Source organism: Leucoraja erinacea, chromosome 21 (genome assembly GCF_028641065.1).
Source record: "Leucoraja erinacea ecotype New England chromosome 21, Leri_hhj_1, whole genome shotgun sequence".
Taxonomy (NCBI): Eukaryota; Metazoa; Chordata; class Chondrichthyes; order Rajiformes; family Rajidae; genus Leucoraja; species Leucoraja erinaceus.
The window spans coordinates 32,840,940-32,855,965 of record NC_073397.1 but is presented as its reverse complement, the minus strand read 5'-3'; the positions used below and the strand labels follow the sequence as shown (position 1 = coordinate 32,855,965).

The following is a 15,026-nucleotide window of genomic DNA, read 5'->3' as shown; positions in this document are numbered from 1 at the left end:
GTGGATGCAAAAGTGGGGTGACATAAAACGAATCTGAAGGACGGTCTCAACCCGAAACGTCACCCATTCCTTCTCTCCAGCAATGCTGCCGGACCCGCTGAGTTACACCAGCATTTAGTGCCTGTCTTTGGTGTAAACCAGCATCTGCAGTTTCTTCCTAAACATAAAACTAATGTGGACGGGTAATTGACGATCAGCATAGAATTGGTGGACTGAAGGGCCTGTTTCCTTGCTGTATCTCTAAACTAAACACTAGTTCTTGGAGGCCAATAGATAAAATATTGAGTACAACATTTCAATACCTGCAGCTGGAATTTAAATGTAATCCAACAAATTTTTTAAAAAGATCTAAAATATTTCTGAAATAGTTACCTTGTTGCACACACCAATGTAACTGAGAAAATATGTCATCCAATAGAATTTGACTTAAGATTTCATAAAATTGTGTGAAAACATCACAAATTGCATAAAGTGCATGGTTACAGGTAGTTGTCATCCATTCAGATTTCTGAAAAAAAATAAGTCAAAACATTTAATCGCTGAAGTTGATTCTTCAAAAACGCACTCTGTACTATGAGCAAGAAAATCACATCAATTTCATACAATTCACAACATCAAGCCAAAAATAAACATGACTGAACATAACGGCTTCTGTTTTGTGCAATTCCAGCATTGTAGCACAAGGTAAACTTTGTCCACCTAAAGGTTAAAGCAAGGGTAAATTATATTAAGTTATAGAATTTAGAGAGGGTGATCTTATAGAGATGTGCAAAATCATGAGAGGAATGCACAGAATCTCTTGCCCAGAGTCTTTTACCCAGTGCAGGAGAATCAAGAACCAGAGGACATAGGTTTAAGGTGAGGGGGGAAGATGTAATAGAAACCCGAGGGGTAGCTTTTTACATACAAAGGGTAGAGGGTGTATGGAACGAGCTGCCAGAGAAGGTAGTTGAGGCAGGTACCATCGCAACATTTAAGAAACTTTGGACAGGGACATGGATAGGACAGGTTTAGAGGGACATGGACCAAATGCAGGCAGGTGGGACTCATGTCAACAGGACACGTTGGTCGGTGTGAGCAAGTTGGGCCAAGGGGCTTATTTCAACACTGTATGACTCGAAGACCAATTGAGAATAGATCAGTGGGACTGATGAATGCTCCAGTTGCTCAATGGAAAAATGTATTTCAGCACCACAATTAGGATCGCTGGAAGACACCTTCAGGCAATGTCACACACCCAATCAACTTCAATTACTTTCTTAATGACCTTTCTTTCTTCATAAGATTAGTGTTGGGAACGTTCACTGATAATTTCACAACTTTTAATTCCATTTGCAACTTTTCAACTTGAAATCATTTTTTGAAATTTATTGAATTAAATGTAAGGCTTATGCAAACTTTACTTTTATTGCATTTTAAATATAAGGCACATTTCTAAAATGCCAATATATGCCACCTTGTGCGTTTATTTATTTTTTAGTTTAGAGAGAGCATGGACACGAGCCCTTCAGCCCACCAATAACCAGTTATCCCACTTTTACATCCTCTCCCTAAACACTAGGAGCAATTTGCAGCGACTCATTAACCTACAATCTTTGGAATGTGGAAGGAAACTGGAGCACCTGGACGAAACACACGCTGTTACAGGGAGATTGTGCAAACTCCACACAGACAACACTCGAGGTCAGGTTCGAACCCGGGTCTCCGGCGCTGTGAAGCAGCAGCTCGACTGCTGTGTCACTGTGCCTCCTTTGAATTCCATTTGGAACCTTATAAGCTGCTTAATCTGTTTTAAGGGCCTGACTACTGTAAGTTATTTAATAAACATTGTTTTTTTTAAGTTTAATGTTCTCTTTGTAATATTAATAAATTTTAAATATAATTTTAGAGGTGCTGGTACACTGTACAGTCAAAGAAAAAAGTCCCGGGGGTATCAGCAGTGGCTGGAGAATGAACTGGACCAGTTTCGTAAACATGACAGCTATAGATTTTAGAGATACAGCACGGAAACAAGCCCTTCGACTCACCGAGTCCGTACCGACCAGTGATCGCCCATGCACTAATACTATCCTACACACTAGGGCTAATTCACAGAAGCCAATTAACTTACAAACCTATACGCCTTGGGATATGGGAGGAAATCGGAGCACCCAGAGAAAACCCCTTGCGATCACAGGGAGAACATACAAACTCCCTACAGACAGCACCCATCGTCTGCATTGAACCTAGATCTCTGGCGCTGTAAGACAGCAACTCCACTGCTGCACCACTGTGCCACCCAAGGCAGCTGCAGTTGGAGCCGACTCACAACGTCCTTCAAGAGGAAGATTTGCGACTGGAATCACCAGTATTTATTGCCCATGAAAGCCATGATCTTAGAATTAATAAATTAAACATTAAAATCAACGGTTAACAACATCTTCAAGGTCTAAAGGGGCATTAGCAATCTAAGTTAAACTAACTGAAGATAGATTATTATGTATCTAACTATGAAAACATCACACACAAATTTAAATTCAGTATTTTTTCTCTGGAGACATGATCCAATTACAAGACCAGCCACTATGTTTATCATGTCTGTGCCAGCTAGTTCTAAGAGCTCCCAGTTATTTGTCAAGCTGTGGTATTAGCCAAGTCAACAAATTTTGTCCTTCAAGTATTAAATGAAAACAATTCAAGCTTTTGCGTTATCTGCACACATCACCATTTCACTGGCATTCACAATTTGTCATTTTTCAAATTAACTAAAAATACAAATTATTAAAACCAACACCATTATTGACAGGCTGTTCAGTAGGTTAATGAAACACTGAAACTTGGAGAGTAACGACTTATGCCTTACTTCAGTCTGCTGTTCAGGAAGTTTCATGTTGTCAAATATACGAAAGATAACCCTGAATAAATCTTGCCACCAATGTTTCTCAAATGTTTGACCGTAGCTTTTTATGATTTCAAACATCACCGTGAGCCCTCTGCAAAAGAAGTTTCATAAAAACATTAATCACAAATTATTAAAACAAAAGCCAAGCATTTCTGAGACAAGTGTGAAATTATTCACTATTTATTACCTTGTACGAATATCCAATTTGCACCGATTTATAACACAAGAAAGCTCAAACAAAATTGGAAACCATCCTCGTACCCACACTCTGTCTCCAGGAACTACATTCATGTCATCACTGGTGTACTCCTTCAGCACCTGTTGAAACATTTGAACGTCAATACAAAATGCACCGACTCACAATGCGCTGATAGTTTACCGAAAACTCAATTTTTACTTAAATCACAATCATGCACATGACAACATCTTCTGTTTGTGTCCGCGGTAACAGTTCCTTGCAGCATGGCACAGGTTTTGTTCAAAGCCAAGAACAAACAAGTCATAGAAACATAGAAACATAGAAATTAGGTGCAGGAGTAGGCCATTCGGCCCTTCGAGCCTGCACCGCCATTCAATATGATCATGGCTGATCATCCAACTCAGTATCCCGTACCTGCCTTCTCTCCATACCCCCTGATCCCCTTAGCCACAAGGGCTACATCTAACTCCCTCTTAAATATAGCCAATGAACTGGCCTCAACTACCCTCTGTGGCAGAGAGTTCCAGAGATTCACCACTCTCTGTGTGAAAAAAGTTCTTCTCATCTCATCTCATCATGCCAAAAGATATCTACTCATGTTACCTTTCTTTCCCCAAATTACAGGAAACCTATTTGACATCTATTCAGGAACTTGAAGGAACAGTATTTTCATAAAGAGCAGAAAAACGTGCCTATGAATTGTCTACATACTTTGGGGGGGCTCATTTATATTCATACATCTTTTTGAGTAGACTTTAAGAGTCCTTACATCTGTCTTAACTTTTAGCCATCTAGCCTTGTATCACTTTTGTGGCCTGGAGTCCATTTTTATTTATACTCATACAGCAGGGAAAAATTTACAATTATACCAAAGCCAAATTAACCTACAAACCTGTACGTCTTTGGCACGTGGGAGGAAACCGGGGCACCCGGAGAAAACCCACATGGTCACGGGGAGAACGTACAAACTCCACAGAGACGGCACCTGTAGTCAGGATCGATCCCGGTCTCAGGCTCTGTAAGGCAGCAACTCTAGCGCTGCGCCACCATGCCGCCCCCTGTTGTTGCAGTTGGACCCAAGACCCTGATGAAAAGCAGTGAAGCTCTCACTGACAGCCAAACAGTAGCTAGCCATCACCCATGATCTCCAAAACTGATTATCTGATCATAGTCACATAATTGTTTGCAAAATCTCACTGCGCACAAACTAATAATCACAAGGCAACAGTAACAGTACAGTTGAAATGTAGTTAATAGACACTCTGGCATATTCTTATACCACCAAAAGCTCTAAACACATCAGAGTCTTCCTCAATCTCACCTGTGGTCGCTCATACACATATGTGGCACAATGACGAATGAATCTTATAGCTTCCATACTGGTGTCAGGAAAAGCGGCATTACAAGCAAACTCTGACAAACATTTCACAGCATCTTGGAATGAATCAATTGCTGCTGGAAAGTGTTTCTTGAAGATATCCGCTAGGAGACAAAAGCCAATTCACACGGGGAAAGCTCATCACCGCACCACAGTTACAGACATTGCAGCCATGAAAAGACTAAAAATATACTGGCATTAATAAAAAGCTTTCACCACATCAAGACAATCTGACATTGTCATTCGTAAAGAAGACACAAATAACCGCAAATGCTGGTTTACAAATTAATAACAAAATACACAATGTGCTGGCTTAAACTCAGCGGGTCAAGCAGCATCTCTGAAGGACATAACACCTATTCATAGAAGTTATCCAGAGATGCTGTCTGACCCACTGAGTTACTCCAACGCTGTTCCTTTATTGTCATTTATAACATATTTTGATCTATTTTATTTAATTCAATGCTGCTGCAAATGCAATTATCTATCTGTAACACTTATTTGGCCATTTAATATATTATTAAAAATACTTGTTTGGGGGTTGATTAAAATAAATAGTATGACTATTTGAGAAGGAAAGCAAGGAACATTTACAGATAATGTGGCCCGTGGTTTGGAACGCCAGCTCCACAATTGGTTCATCGTGATCCGAAGCAGCTTGATGGAATACCGAGAATATGTTCTTCCATCCCGAGCGGATATTTGAAGCCTGTGAATTCACCATCTGCGCAATGCACCGAATGACCATGTCCTTAATCGTCGGTGACCTGTGAGCACAAGTTAAACAACCACATTTTCATTAATCCTGGACCCTCAATGTCATAAGCGATCATCTCCATAAGTCCCCTCAGATATATTCCAAGTATCATTTTAGCCCTCTATTCCCACATCTATCTACTACTGCTTACACACACACACACATATATATATATACACACACACTCAAGTCAAACTCAAGTGCACAGTGCAGAATATAGTTCTTAGTATGTTTGAGAATCAAAGTCCAAACTCTACAGAGGGGCAGAGACTTAAAACACAAGTTCAATCCCATGTTTGTTGATACCATTTGATTTCATTTTATTTGCCTCAACCTTCTGTTTAATGATTCCAATCCAACCATACTCGCAGACTGTCTACGAGATGATGTGGAATTTTCTCCTCCCCACTTTAACATTTGCAAAAGAGAATGTATCTAACTTGAGGGGCTTCATCGTTTGGAGACTAGTTCCTTCCCCTTTCTTCAAGGACTTCTCTGGATCCATTTCAATACAACTTCGACTCTCAACAATTCACGAGCGAGGAAATCTGATTTGTGTTCTGGCAAAGGAAGCCAGGATCATTACGTTTTATCAGCATTGATTTTCTGTAACTTTGTCTGAAGTGGCTGAAGATGGATTCCGACCCAAAACGTCACCTGTTCCTTTTCTCCAGAGATGCTGCCTGACCCGCTGCGTTCCTCCAGCATTTTGTGTCTATACACGAAACAACATTGTTGGGAATAGACAATAAAAGTTGCCAAGAGTCAGGTACCTGAAGTAAGAGTTGTTCTTAAGATGCCACCTTACTTCTATCTTTAATTATTTTTCTCTTAAATATAGCAGAGTCAATGCATATGGGGAGAAAGCAGGAATGGGGTACTGATTTGGATGATCAGCCATGATCACATTGAATCACCTATTGTCTACTATCAGTGCATACCTGTTCCTTTTCATAATGTATTCAAAAGGTCGCAAAAAGTCCTTCTGGAACCGAAAATTTGCCAGCTCTCCCTTTTCCAAAAATTTCATCGACAGCTGTCTCAGAGAGTCAACTGCAAAAATAGCAACATCCTCATTTGGATTGCATCCGACCTGTGCCAACATAAAGACACATTGAGTTAATAACGAACAAAATATCCAGCTTCTGTTGTGAACACAACTTGTCTGTTTGAATTATTTCTGCAAGTTAATGTTAACTGAACATTAAGATATTGCCCATGAAACATTCAAATGCCGAGGTAACTTTTGGACCCAAGACATCACAAAACTTTACACGAGACAAATGCAAGATAATTGTACCTTATTAAAATGGTTTCCAATCACTTCCCAGATTCTTGACCACTGAAGCCTGATGCGACCCATATTATAGTATGAGATTTCAACTATCTTTTGAAGGCTGAACATTCTTGGATGGAGAGGTGAACCGAGTTCGTCCATCGACACAGCACAGAGCCAATGCACAAAATCAACTGGAAAATGGAAAATAATTATCAGTTTTCACTTTTCACAATGCCGTATGAATTAAAAACATAGAAAATAGGTGCAGGAGTAGGCCATTCGGCCCCTCGAGCCAGCACCGCCATTCAATATGATCATGGCTGATCATCCAAAATCAGTACCCATTCTGGCTTTTCCCCCCAATATCCCTTGATTCCCTTAGCCCTAAAAGCTGAATCCAACTCTCTTGAAAACTAATTAATCCATTTTGTTGCTCAAATATCAAACCCAAGCGATTTTCTTCCCCAATCTTTATAATCCTGTTCTGCATTTATTTTTATTATTCTCATTTTGGCATACAAACTGACATGATTGAAATGCATTCAATATTTAGGAAGTTAACACGTCAAATAGGATATGGTGAGATAAGAAAATAAACAAGGAGGTGGTAACAATTGATTTGGTTGGTATTGGTTAAAAGAAGACGATAATACTGGGAAAATTACAAGTATTCTGGAAATGTTCTGCTGATCTTGTATTGAATATACTACAATCATGACTGTCCATGTAAATCGACTTGGCTTGTTCAATTATCAATTCAAATGCAGGTAATTCTGCTCTAATGCAAAATCTTATCCAATATCAACCACAGCCGGCAGAGTTGCACATGTGCAGTGATCAGGTGCCCAAGATTAAAAACAGAATTTAATTCTTGCACCTGCTGGTAGTGAAACAGGAACTAGCATGAGATCAATGGCAGCACAGAAGCATGGCAATGTAGCACGTTCCTTTTTGAGTTGCAATCCGTGGCAATCAAATCCCTCAGCATGCATGATAAATAACTTTCACATCATGATCGGGAAACTGGAGTCTCCGTGGTGACACTGTGTGTACACTGGAATCCTCAATGCACCAGTCCTTGGTGGATGCAGTGAGAGAACATAGAACAGTACAGCACAGGAACAGGCCGTTCAGTTCATAATGACTGCGATGCCAATACATTAACAGAAGCAGGGACCGCATTTAACCTTGAGACCGCATTTATGGATAATTGAAATGATTATTTTCTCAGACTGAACGGGTCAACAAGCAACTGTGAAGGTAAGGGGATGGATGATGGTCAATATTCTGGGTTGAGGCCCTGCAGCATAATTAGCACAAACAGAATGAGCAATGAGAAACCTACCAATAGCATTTCCATCCAATCTTGTTGATCCAGTGAATATCCTTCAATAAAAACAGCACAGGAAAACATAACTGGTCACTGCATAATACGCTACATTAAACCACAAACTGCAGAGCAGAACAGTAGGATGGGGCGCATTTTAGAGGAAAAAAAGCACATCTATAAAAGCAGGGAGGCACGGTGACGCAACGGTAGTGTTGCTGCCTCACAGCGCCAGAGACCCAGGTTCGATCCTGACTACGGGTGCTGTCTGTACAGAGTTTGTACGTTCTCCCTGTGACTGTGTGGGTTTTCTCTGGGTGCTCCGCTTCCCCCCCCACACATCTAAGACGTACAGGTTTGCAGGTTAATTGGATTGGGTAAAATAGTAAATTGTCTCTAGGGTGCAGGATGATGTTAATGTAAGGGGTGATCGCTGGTCGGCGCGGACTTGGTGGGGCGAAGGGCCTGGTTCCGCGCTGTATCTCTAAAGTCTAAACAAGCAAAGTGCACATCAGTATGAATTAGGCATAACTAAAAGTTCCTCCCCGAGATCGCTACTGTGCCTTCATATCATTGATACTGTATATGGAACAAGAGTGGATGCTGATGTTTTACAGTGGTCTCTCTCTTCAAGCATTTGGGTTCCAAACCAAAATTCATTACTGGGATATGAAGCTACCAATTCATTTTCTCAGACTCTCTGTGATCAGCATTGAGCAGAGACAACTCAAATGGCTTTCCTTCTCTCCAGAGATGCTGCCCTGTCCCACTGAGTTACTCCAGCATTTTGTGTCTAGCTTTAGCAAATGGCTTTAAATTCACACATCCATCCAGAGTGACGACAGAATCACTGGAGTGCTACTTAGTAAAATTTCCTATACAGAATATTTTGCAAATTGTTTTTCATAGATTGCAATGATAAGTCAGGGATTTGGTATACTTAACCGAGGAATGTTCTATCCTGACACTGTATGCCTGAAATAAAACCTTTTTCGCTCTCAAATTGAAAACACAAACCCAATGATTGTTCGTATGGATAATTGGTGTTTGTTAAATCGAAAATGTAAATGGAAAATGACAGATGCGTGGAAATTTAGGTAAAGCACAATTACTGCTTCTTAAAAATGAGGGGAGAGCGGCATCTCCGGCCTGGATCGACCGCCTCAGCGCAGAGGGAGAACAAGGAGGGAAGAGATGGAAACTAAGACTTTGCCTCCATCACAGTGAGGATGTGCTTGGTGAACTCACTGTGGTGGATGTTTAATTGGTGTTTATTGTATGTTTTGTTACTATTGATTCTGTGTATGACTGCAGGCAACATAGTTTCGTTCAGACCGTAAGGTCTGAATGACAATAAAGGATCTATCTATCTAAAAAAAGAAAGGGATACAAATTTCTGTCCGGGTCCCATGAGCTTGGGAATCACTTTGAAGTGCTATTGAGCCTAGGGAGCAGCCAGTTATCAGTAGTTTAATCTCCACTGCATTTGCATTTCTCTCACACACACGCACACAATTTAAATGTACAAATCTGAGACTTGCTGTAGGTCAAATAACAATGTATCTGATCTTCTGCCATGCCATTAAATTTGACATTTTCTTGGGCAGAAGAACAATAGCATGCTGAATGCCAGACAGACAATAACTTGTCTGCTTTAAGGGCCCGTCCCACTTGGCCATCAAAGTTGAAGTGTTTGACTAGTGGAAGCAGTTTAAAAACTGTTCCGTATCCTTTAGTTAAAAGTTTGTCTGGAAAACTGTAAGAAAGATGTTGTCAAACTGGAAAGGGTACAGAGAGGATTTACGAGGATGTTACTAGGACTTGAGGGTCTGAGCTATAGGGAGAGGTTGAGTAGGCTGGGACTATATTCTTTAGAATGCAGGAGGATGAGGGGGTGATCTTACTGAGGTGTATAAAATCCTGAGAGGAATAGATCGGGTCGGTGCACAGAGTCTCTTGTCCAGAGTAGGTGAATCGAAGGCCAGATGACATAGGTTTAAAGTGAAGGGGAAAAGATTTCATGGGAATCTGAGGGAACTTTTTCACACAAATGGTGGGTGTATGGAACGAGTTGCCAGAGGAGGTAATTGAGGCAGGGACTACCCCAACGTTTAATAAACGGTTAGACAAGTACATGGATAGGACAGGTTTGGAGGGATTTGGGCCAAACGCAGGCAGGTGGGACTAGTGTAGTTGGGTCATATTGGCCTGTGTGGGCCGAAGGGCCTGTTTCCACGCTGTATGACTGACTATAACTTCTGGATTGGAATCCAAGACATACTTATCACTCAGAGCATTGCCTCCCTCGACTGTAGCATTCCAGGTGAAAGAGTCAGCTTGATTAAAGGGCCTGTCCCATGGGCATCATTTGTGCATCACACAGGTGGCGCGCAAGGATTTTGAGCATCCCAAAATCCTGGGGTGCCGCGCGTCACTGCATACGCCACCATGCCTCACCACGCGACATGCACGCCATGCGAGCGTCATGACGCGCCAACCGTCTTGCACGACGCGCCAACCAATTTTTAGGATGTCGTGTAAATGACGCCCAAGTGGGACAGGCCCTTTAGTCTCAGCACCTAGAAAATATATCCCGGCTGCTGGCAACTGTTGGCTGCTGTATGTGGACAGCGGGCTGGATCAAGGCCCATCCAATCCCTTGTATGATTCCACAGAAGGCAATATAACAAAATGACATGTTTTGCAGTCCTGAGGACCACTGCAAAACAAGACTGCATCAAAAATTTTAAACACTTGAAAATGAACTTAAAAGATAACTATACAAACTAATGTTACACAAAAAAGCTGGAGAAACTCAGCGGGTGCAGCAGCATCTATGGAGCGAAGGAAATAGGCAACGTTTCGGGCCGAAACCAAGGGTTTCGGCCCGAAACGTTGCCTATTTCCTTCGCTCCATAGATGCTGCTGCACCCGCTGAGTTTCTCCAGCTTTTTTTTGTAACCTTCGATTCTCCAGCATCTGCAGTTCCCTCTTAAACACTATACAAACTAATGTTGTTTTTACCGGTCAACAGCAACGACGACACTCTGAGAGCTGGTCTCCCCCACAGACTCCTGAATGCTGGCTATCTGCTTTTTATCCGTACTGCCAAAGGTACCTGGAATCCCAAAATAAAACAAAACGTGGTTACCAAATCACAATTCATGCAAATAGAAAAGAGGGGAGGAGAAAGTTCCAAATCATTTCATAATCAGTCAGAAGGGCAAATGTTGGCCACTTTTCCGATTTCTCAGACAAGGTATGCATTTACATTCCCATTAAGCATGTCTCAATCATTTTTTCCCCCCAATTTGAAATTACATATTTGCTACTGTTTGATTATTGGAGCAGTATTAGGGCATTTGACCCATCGTGTCTGCTCCGCCATTCAATCATAGCTGATCTCTCCTTCCCTCTCTCTGACCTTTACCAATCAAGAACCTATCAATCTCTGCTTTAAAAAACCCAATGACTTGGCTTCCACAGCTGCCATTCAATTCCTACTACCACACTGCATGAAACGATTGAGTTCAAGTCAGGGGAGTTCCCCCCCCCCCCCCCCGACACGGTTGCCATGTAATCCCGTGTTACCTGCTCCATGGTTGAATAGTCGACGACTAAACCGTCTGCCCCACCTGGTTTGCCAGGTGAGGAGGGGGCTGTGGACCCCCAGCAGGACCAAAAACAAGATCCATCAAAGGGCAGATGAGCTTGTAGCGAGTCAACGGCCATCCACACTGCAGTAGAAGTTGTGATCACTGTCGTACATAGCATTGTAAGGAATGATGATAAAGTACACACACACACCAAAATCCTAAACTTCCAGCGGCAGAAGTCCGCAGGAACTGGAGGACAGAGATATGTGGTGCGTCCATCACCGTCCACTGCATGACGGCAGGGTGACACCTGCGAGTAGTGGCCCAAAGAGTCGTACCTTTTTCTGGTGGCCGCTGGATTTTCAACATTTTGAACATTTTCAGCGACCTGCTGCGACTATGACGGGTGCCGGCAAGTCGCAGAAAAACTAATCGCCAAAGTGGGACAGGAATACAATCTTTATTTGCAACTTATCAGCTACTTCTAAACATTTGAACTATCTGTACAGTGGTAGAAAAAAAAATTACTTACTCAGTCCTAAGAATTCCTCTCCTCCAGTTCCAGAGCTTCCAGTGAACCCGTCTCTGGCACGCAGAGAACCAGAAATATATTTTGTTTTCACCCCTGTGCCTATTAGCTGTGCCAGCTCCAGCTGGCTAATGCATTTCAGAATCTAAGAACAGAAGATTGGAACTTAAAATAATATTATACGCAATATTTACAGTAAAATATTAAGTGAATATTGGAGTTTTAAAGACATTTTTAGACAATAGGTGCAGGAGTAGGTCAATCGGCCCTTCGAGCCAGCGCCACCATTCAATAATCACATGGCTGATCATCCCCAATCAGTACCCCGTTCCTGCCTTCTCCCCATATCCCCCGACTCTGCTATCTTTAAGACCCCTATCTAGCTCTCTCTTGAAAGCATCCAGAGAACCTGCCTCGACCGCCCTCTGAGGCAGAGAATTCCACAGACTCACCACACTCTGTGAGAAAAAGTGTTTCCTCGTCTCCGTTCTAAATGGCTTCCCCTTATTGTTAAACTGTGGCCCCTGGTTCTGGACTCCCCCAACATCGGGAACATTTTACATATGTGACTATAAAGAACAGACCAATACAGCGCAAAAACAGACCTCTCCCCCACAATGTCTGTGTCTAACATGATGCTAAGTTAAACTAATTTCCTCTACCGGCATGTGATCCAAATCCCTCCATATCCATGTACCTACCCAATAGCCTCTCAAATGGGGTCAAGGAAAGAGCGTTCACGTCGCGGCCCTGTTTCCACCAATCTTTCCATCACCACGCACAAGAAGCGACAAGACAGACACCGTTGTGTGCAGATGCCGAGAAGTGTGTTCAGCGCTGGCTGAACAACTTCTAATCTTGTGTGTGGACTCAATAAGAAGAAGCTTCTCAAATGCCACTATTATATCTGCTTCCATATCATCCCTGGCAGCATTTCCCAGGCACCATCATTCTCCGTAAAAAAATAACTTTCCCTTTAAACTTTGCCTCCCTCACCTCCATTTTTGATATTTCCATCCTGGGGCAAAAGGTTCTGACTGCCTATCCTATCTGTGCTTCTCATAATTTTATCTACCTCTATCAGGTCTCCCCTCAATCTCCAATGTTCCAGAGAAAGCAATCTGTTGCTTTCTAGTATGCCTTTCCTGCACCCTTGCAGAAGCCTCTACATGTTTCCTGCAATGGTGAACTGCACAAAATACTCCAACTGCGGCCTAAACAAAGTCCTATAAAGCTGCAACATGAGAAACTGAAGTGGACATGTGCAAGAAAACTATTCTTGTTTGTAATTTGAAGTCATCTGAGAATGAAAGTCGAGTATGATATTGGACAAGTTTTGAAATATTTTGGAGGACCAAGAAACCAAGAACAAAGAACCAAGTTCCATAATTCTATTTTTGAAATTTCACACTTAGTTTCAAAGCTTTAGATGGAAAAAGAATCTTGTACTGAAGCTATTTCTGCTATCAAGTTGAAATACTGCAAGGTCCCATTAAATCCAAAAGTTGGCCGACTCAAATTCTACGTTTATGAATGCATCGTGCTTTTGAAGATAAATAAACAGTGAACTTTGAACACAAGTTGAGATAAATGTTAAATGAAGACAATAGGCATTTGATATATAACAGTAAATATCAAGCCCGCATTAATGAAGCGAAAGAAAATCGAGGTGGCATTTTAGAATAGCTCTATCCTCGTTTATAATGTTTTGGTTTGAGTAATGCAGATTGTAAAGCCTTGAGACTTTCAATGTTGACCAATATATTTTAAACAAGATGTTCAAGGTCATTTGAGAACTGCGACAGAATAATACATTATAGACATTCTTTAAATCTCAGCAATATAGTCAAGCTTTTGTCAACTGTCTCATTATGTTCAGGAGATAACTAAATGATTCAATCACTCTTTGAAGCTTGAAACCAATTCAAGGACTAAGGTGCAGGTGCTTGTTGAGACGAGGAAAATAGTCTCCATTTAAAAATGAACCTTTTGTTACACAAACTGAACACATAAAAATGCAGGCCCTCACAAGTTTACCTCAAGCCAGGAATTTCCAAGGTGGTTTCCATCGGTGTGCGCCACAGTAATAAGAGTCTTAATGGTATCTATGTTTTTTTGCTTCATTTCTGTGATGCCAGAACTCGCTGTCAATAACGTAAAGCGGGCCAGAGCTTGCACATAGGCATCTCTCTCAATCTACAAGAATAAGCGAGTGGATATTTTAGTTTACTTTGAACAGGGAGCCAGGCATGCAAAAACGATTGAAGTACATTGAATTCACAAACATCTATTCCACGTTAATGAAAGTCATTTGTTCTGCAATGTCAAGATTTACATCCTACCCATCCATGAAGAACCATCATTTCTCATTGGGTAAAAACAAAGACATTCAACGTTTACTGTCACCGAGCACAGTCTCTTCCAGCTCACTGTCCCAGCATGAAACAAGCTGTTTGACTCGGACAATTTTAACCCAACATTCACCATTACAAAATAACTCACCGACCTCCATCCAAGTAATGTGGCCTGGCTCTAAACTACCTATTTTACAATGTAGTATTGTTAAACCATTCATCTATGCATATATTACCTCTGGGCTCGACTCTTCTGATGATATTCTGACCGGCGTCTTTTATTCCAACCTTCCTAAACTAGAATTCAACCCAAAATTAGAAACCCATGCTACAAGAACAGGAAACCAGATGGATTGTAAAGGCAAGCTGAACAAAAGTCGTACGAATTAAACAAAGTGTTAAGCTTAGCAATCTATCCCATGCCAATTTAGTTTTAGAGATACAGCGTGGAAAGAGCCCTTCGACCCACCCAGTCCACGTCGACCACCCCAACACTAGTTCTATCCTAGACACGAGGGTCAATTTACAGAAGCCAATTAACCTACAAACCTGCATGTCTTTGGAATGTGGGAGGAAACCAGAGCACCCGGAGGAAAATCCACTTGGCCACAGTGAGAACGTACAAACTTCGCACAGACATCACCCATACCCAGGTCTCTGGCACTGTAAGGCAGCAACCCTACCGCTGCACCATGTGTAGCCCATTGATACGAGGGGACTTGTGGT

The 15,026-nt window shown here is 41.7% G+C and overlaps 1 protein-coding gene across 2 annotated transcripts in view; it reads right to left on the bottom strand.

Moving 5' to 3' along the window:
- Positions 1-15,026, bottom strand: part of LOC129707489 (brefeldin A-inhibited guanine nucleotide-exchange protein 2-like) — a 63,715-nt gene that overhangs the window by 14,989 nt on the left and 33,700 nt on the right. For both annotated transcript variants that reach the window (XM_055652548.1, XM_055652549.1), the window contains exons 21-31: positions 13,984-14,142; positions 11,950-12,091; positions 10,846-10,939; positions 7,840-7,880; positions 6,516-6,685; positions 6,157-6,308; positions 5,053-5,225; positions 4,402-4,562; positions 3,069-3,199; positions 2,843-2,972; positions 373-508 (exon numbers count right to left, since the gene is read on the bottom strand). In XM_055652548.1, coding sequence (XP_055508523.1) covers positions 373-508; positions 2,843-2,972; positions 3,069-3,199; positions 4,402-4,562; positions 5,053-5,225; positions 6,157-6,308; positions 6,516-6,685; positions 7,840-7,880; positions 10,846-10,939; positions 11,950-12,091; positions 13,984-14,142 — 1,489 coding nt within the window. The remainder of the gene's footprint in view (positions 1-372; positions 509-2,842; positions 2,973-3,068; positions 3,200-4,401; positions 4,563-5,052; positions 5,226-6,156; positions 6,309-6,515; positions 6,686-7,839; positions 7,881-10,845; positions 10,940-11,949; positions 12,092-13,983; positions 14,143-15,026) is intronic.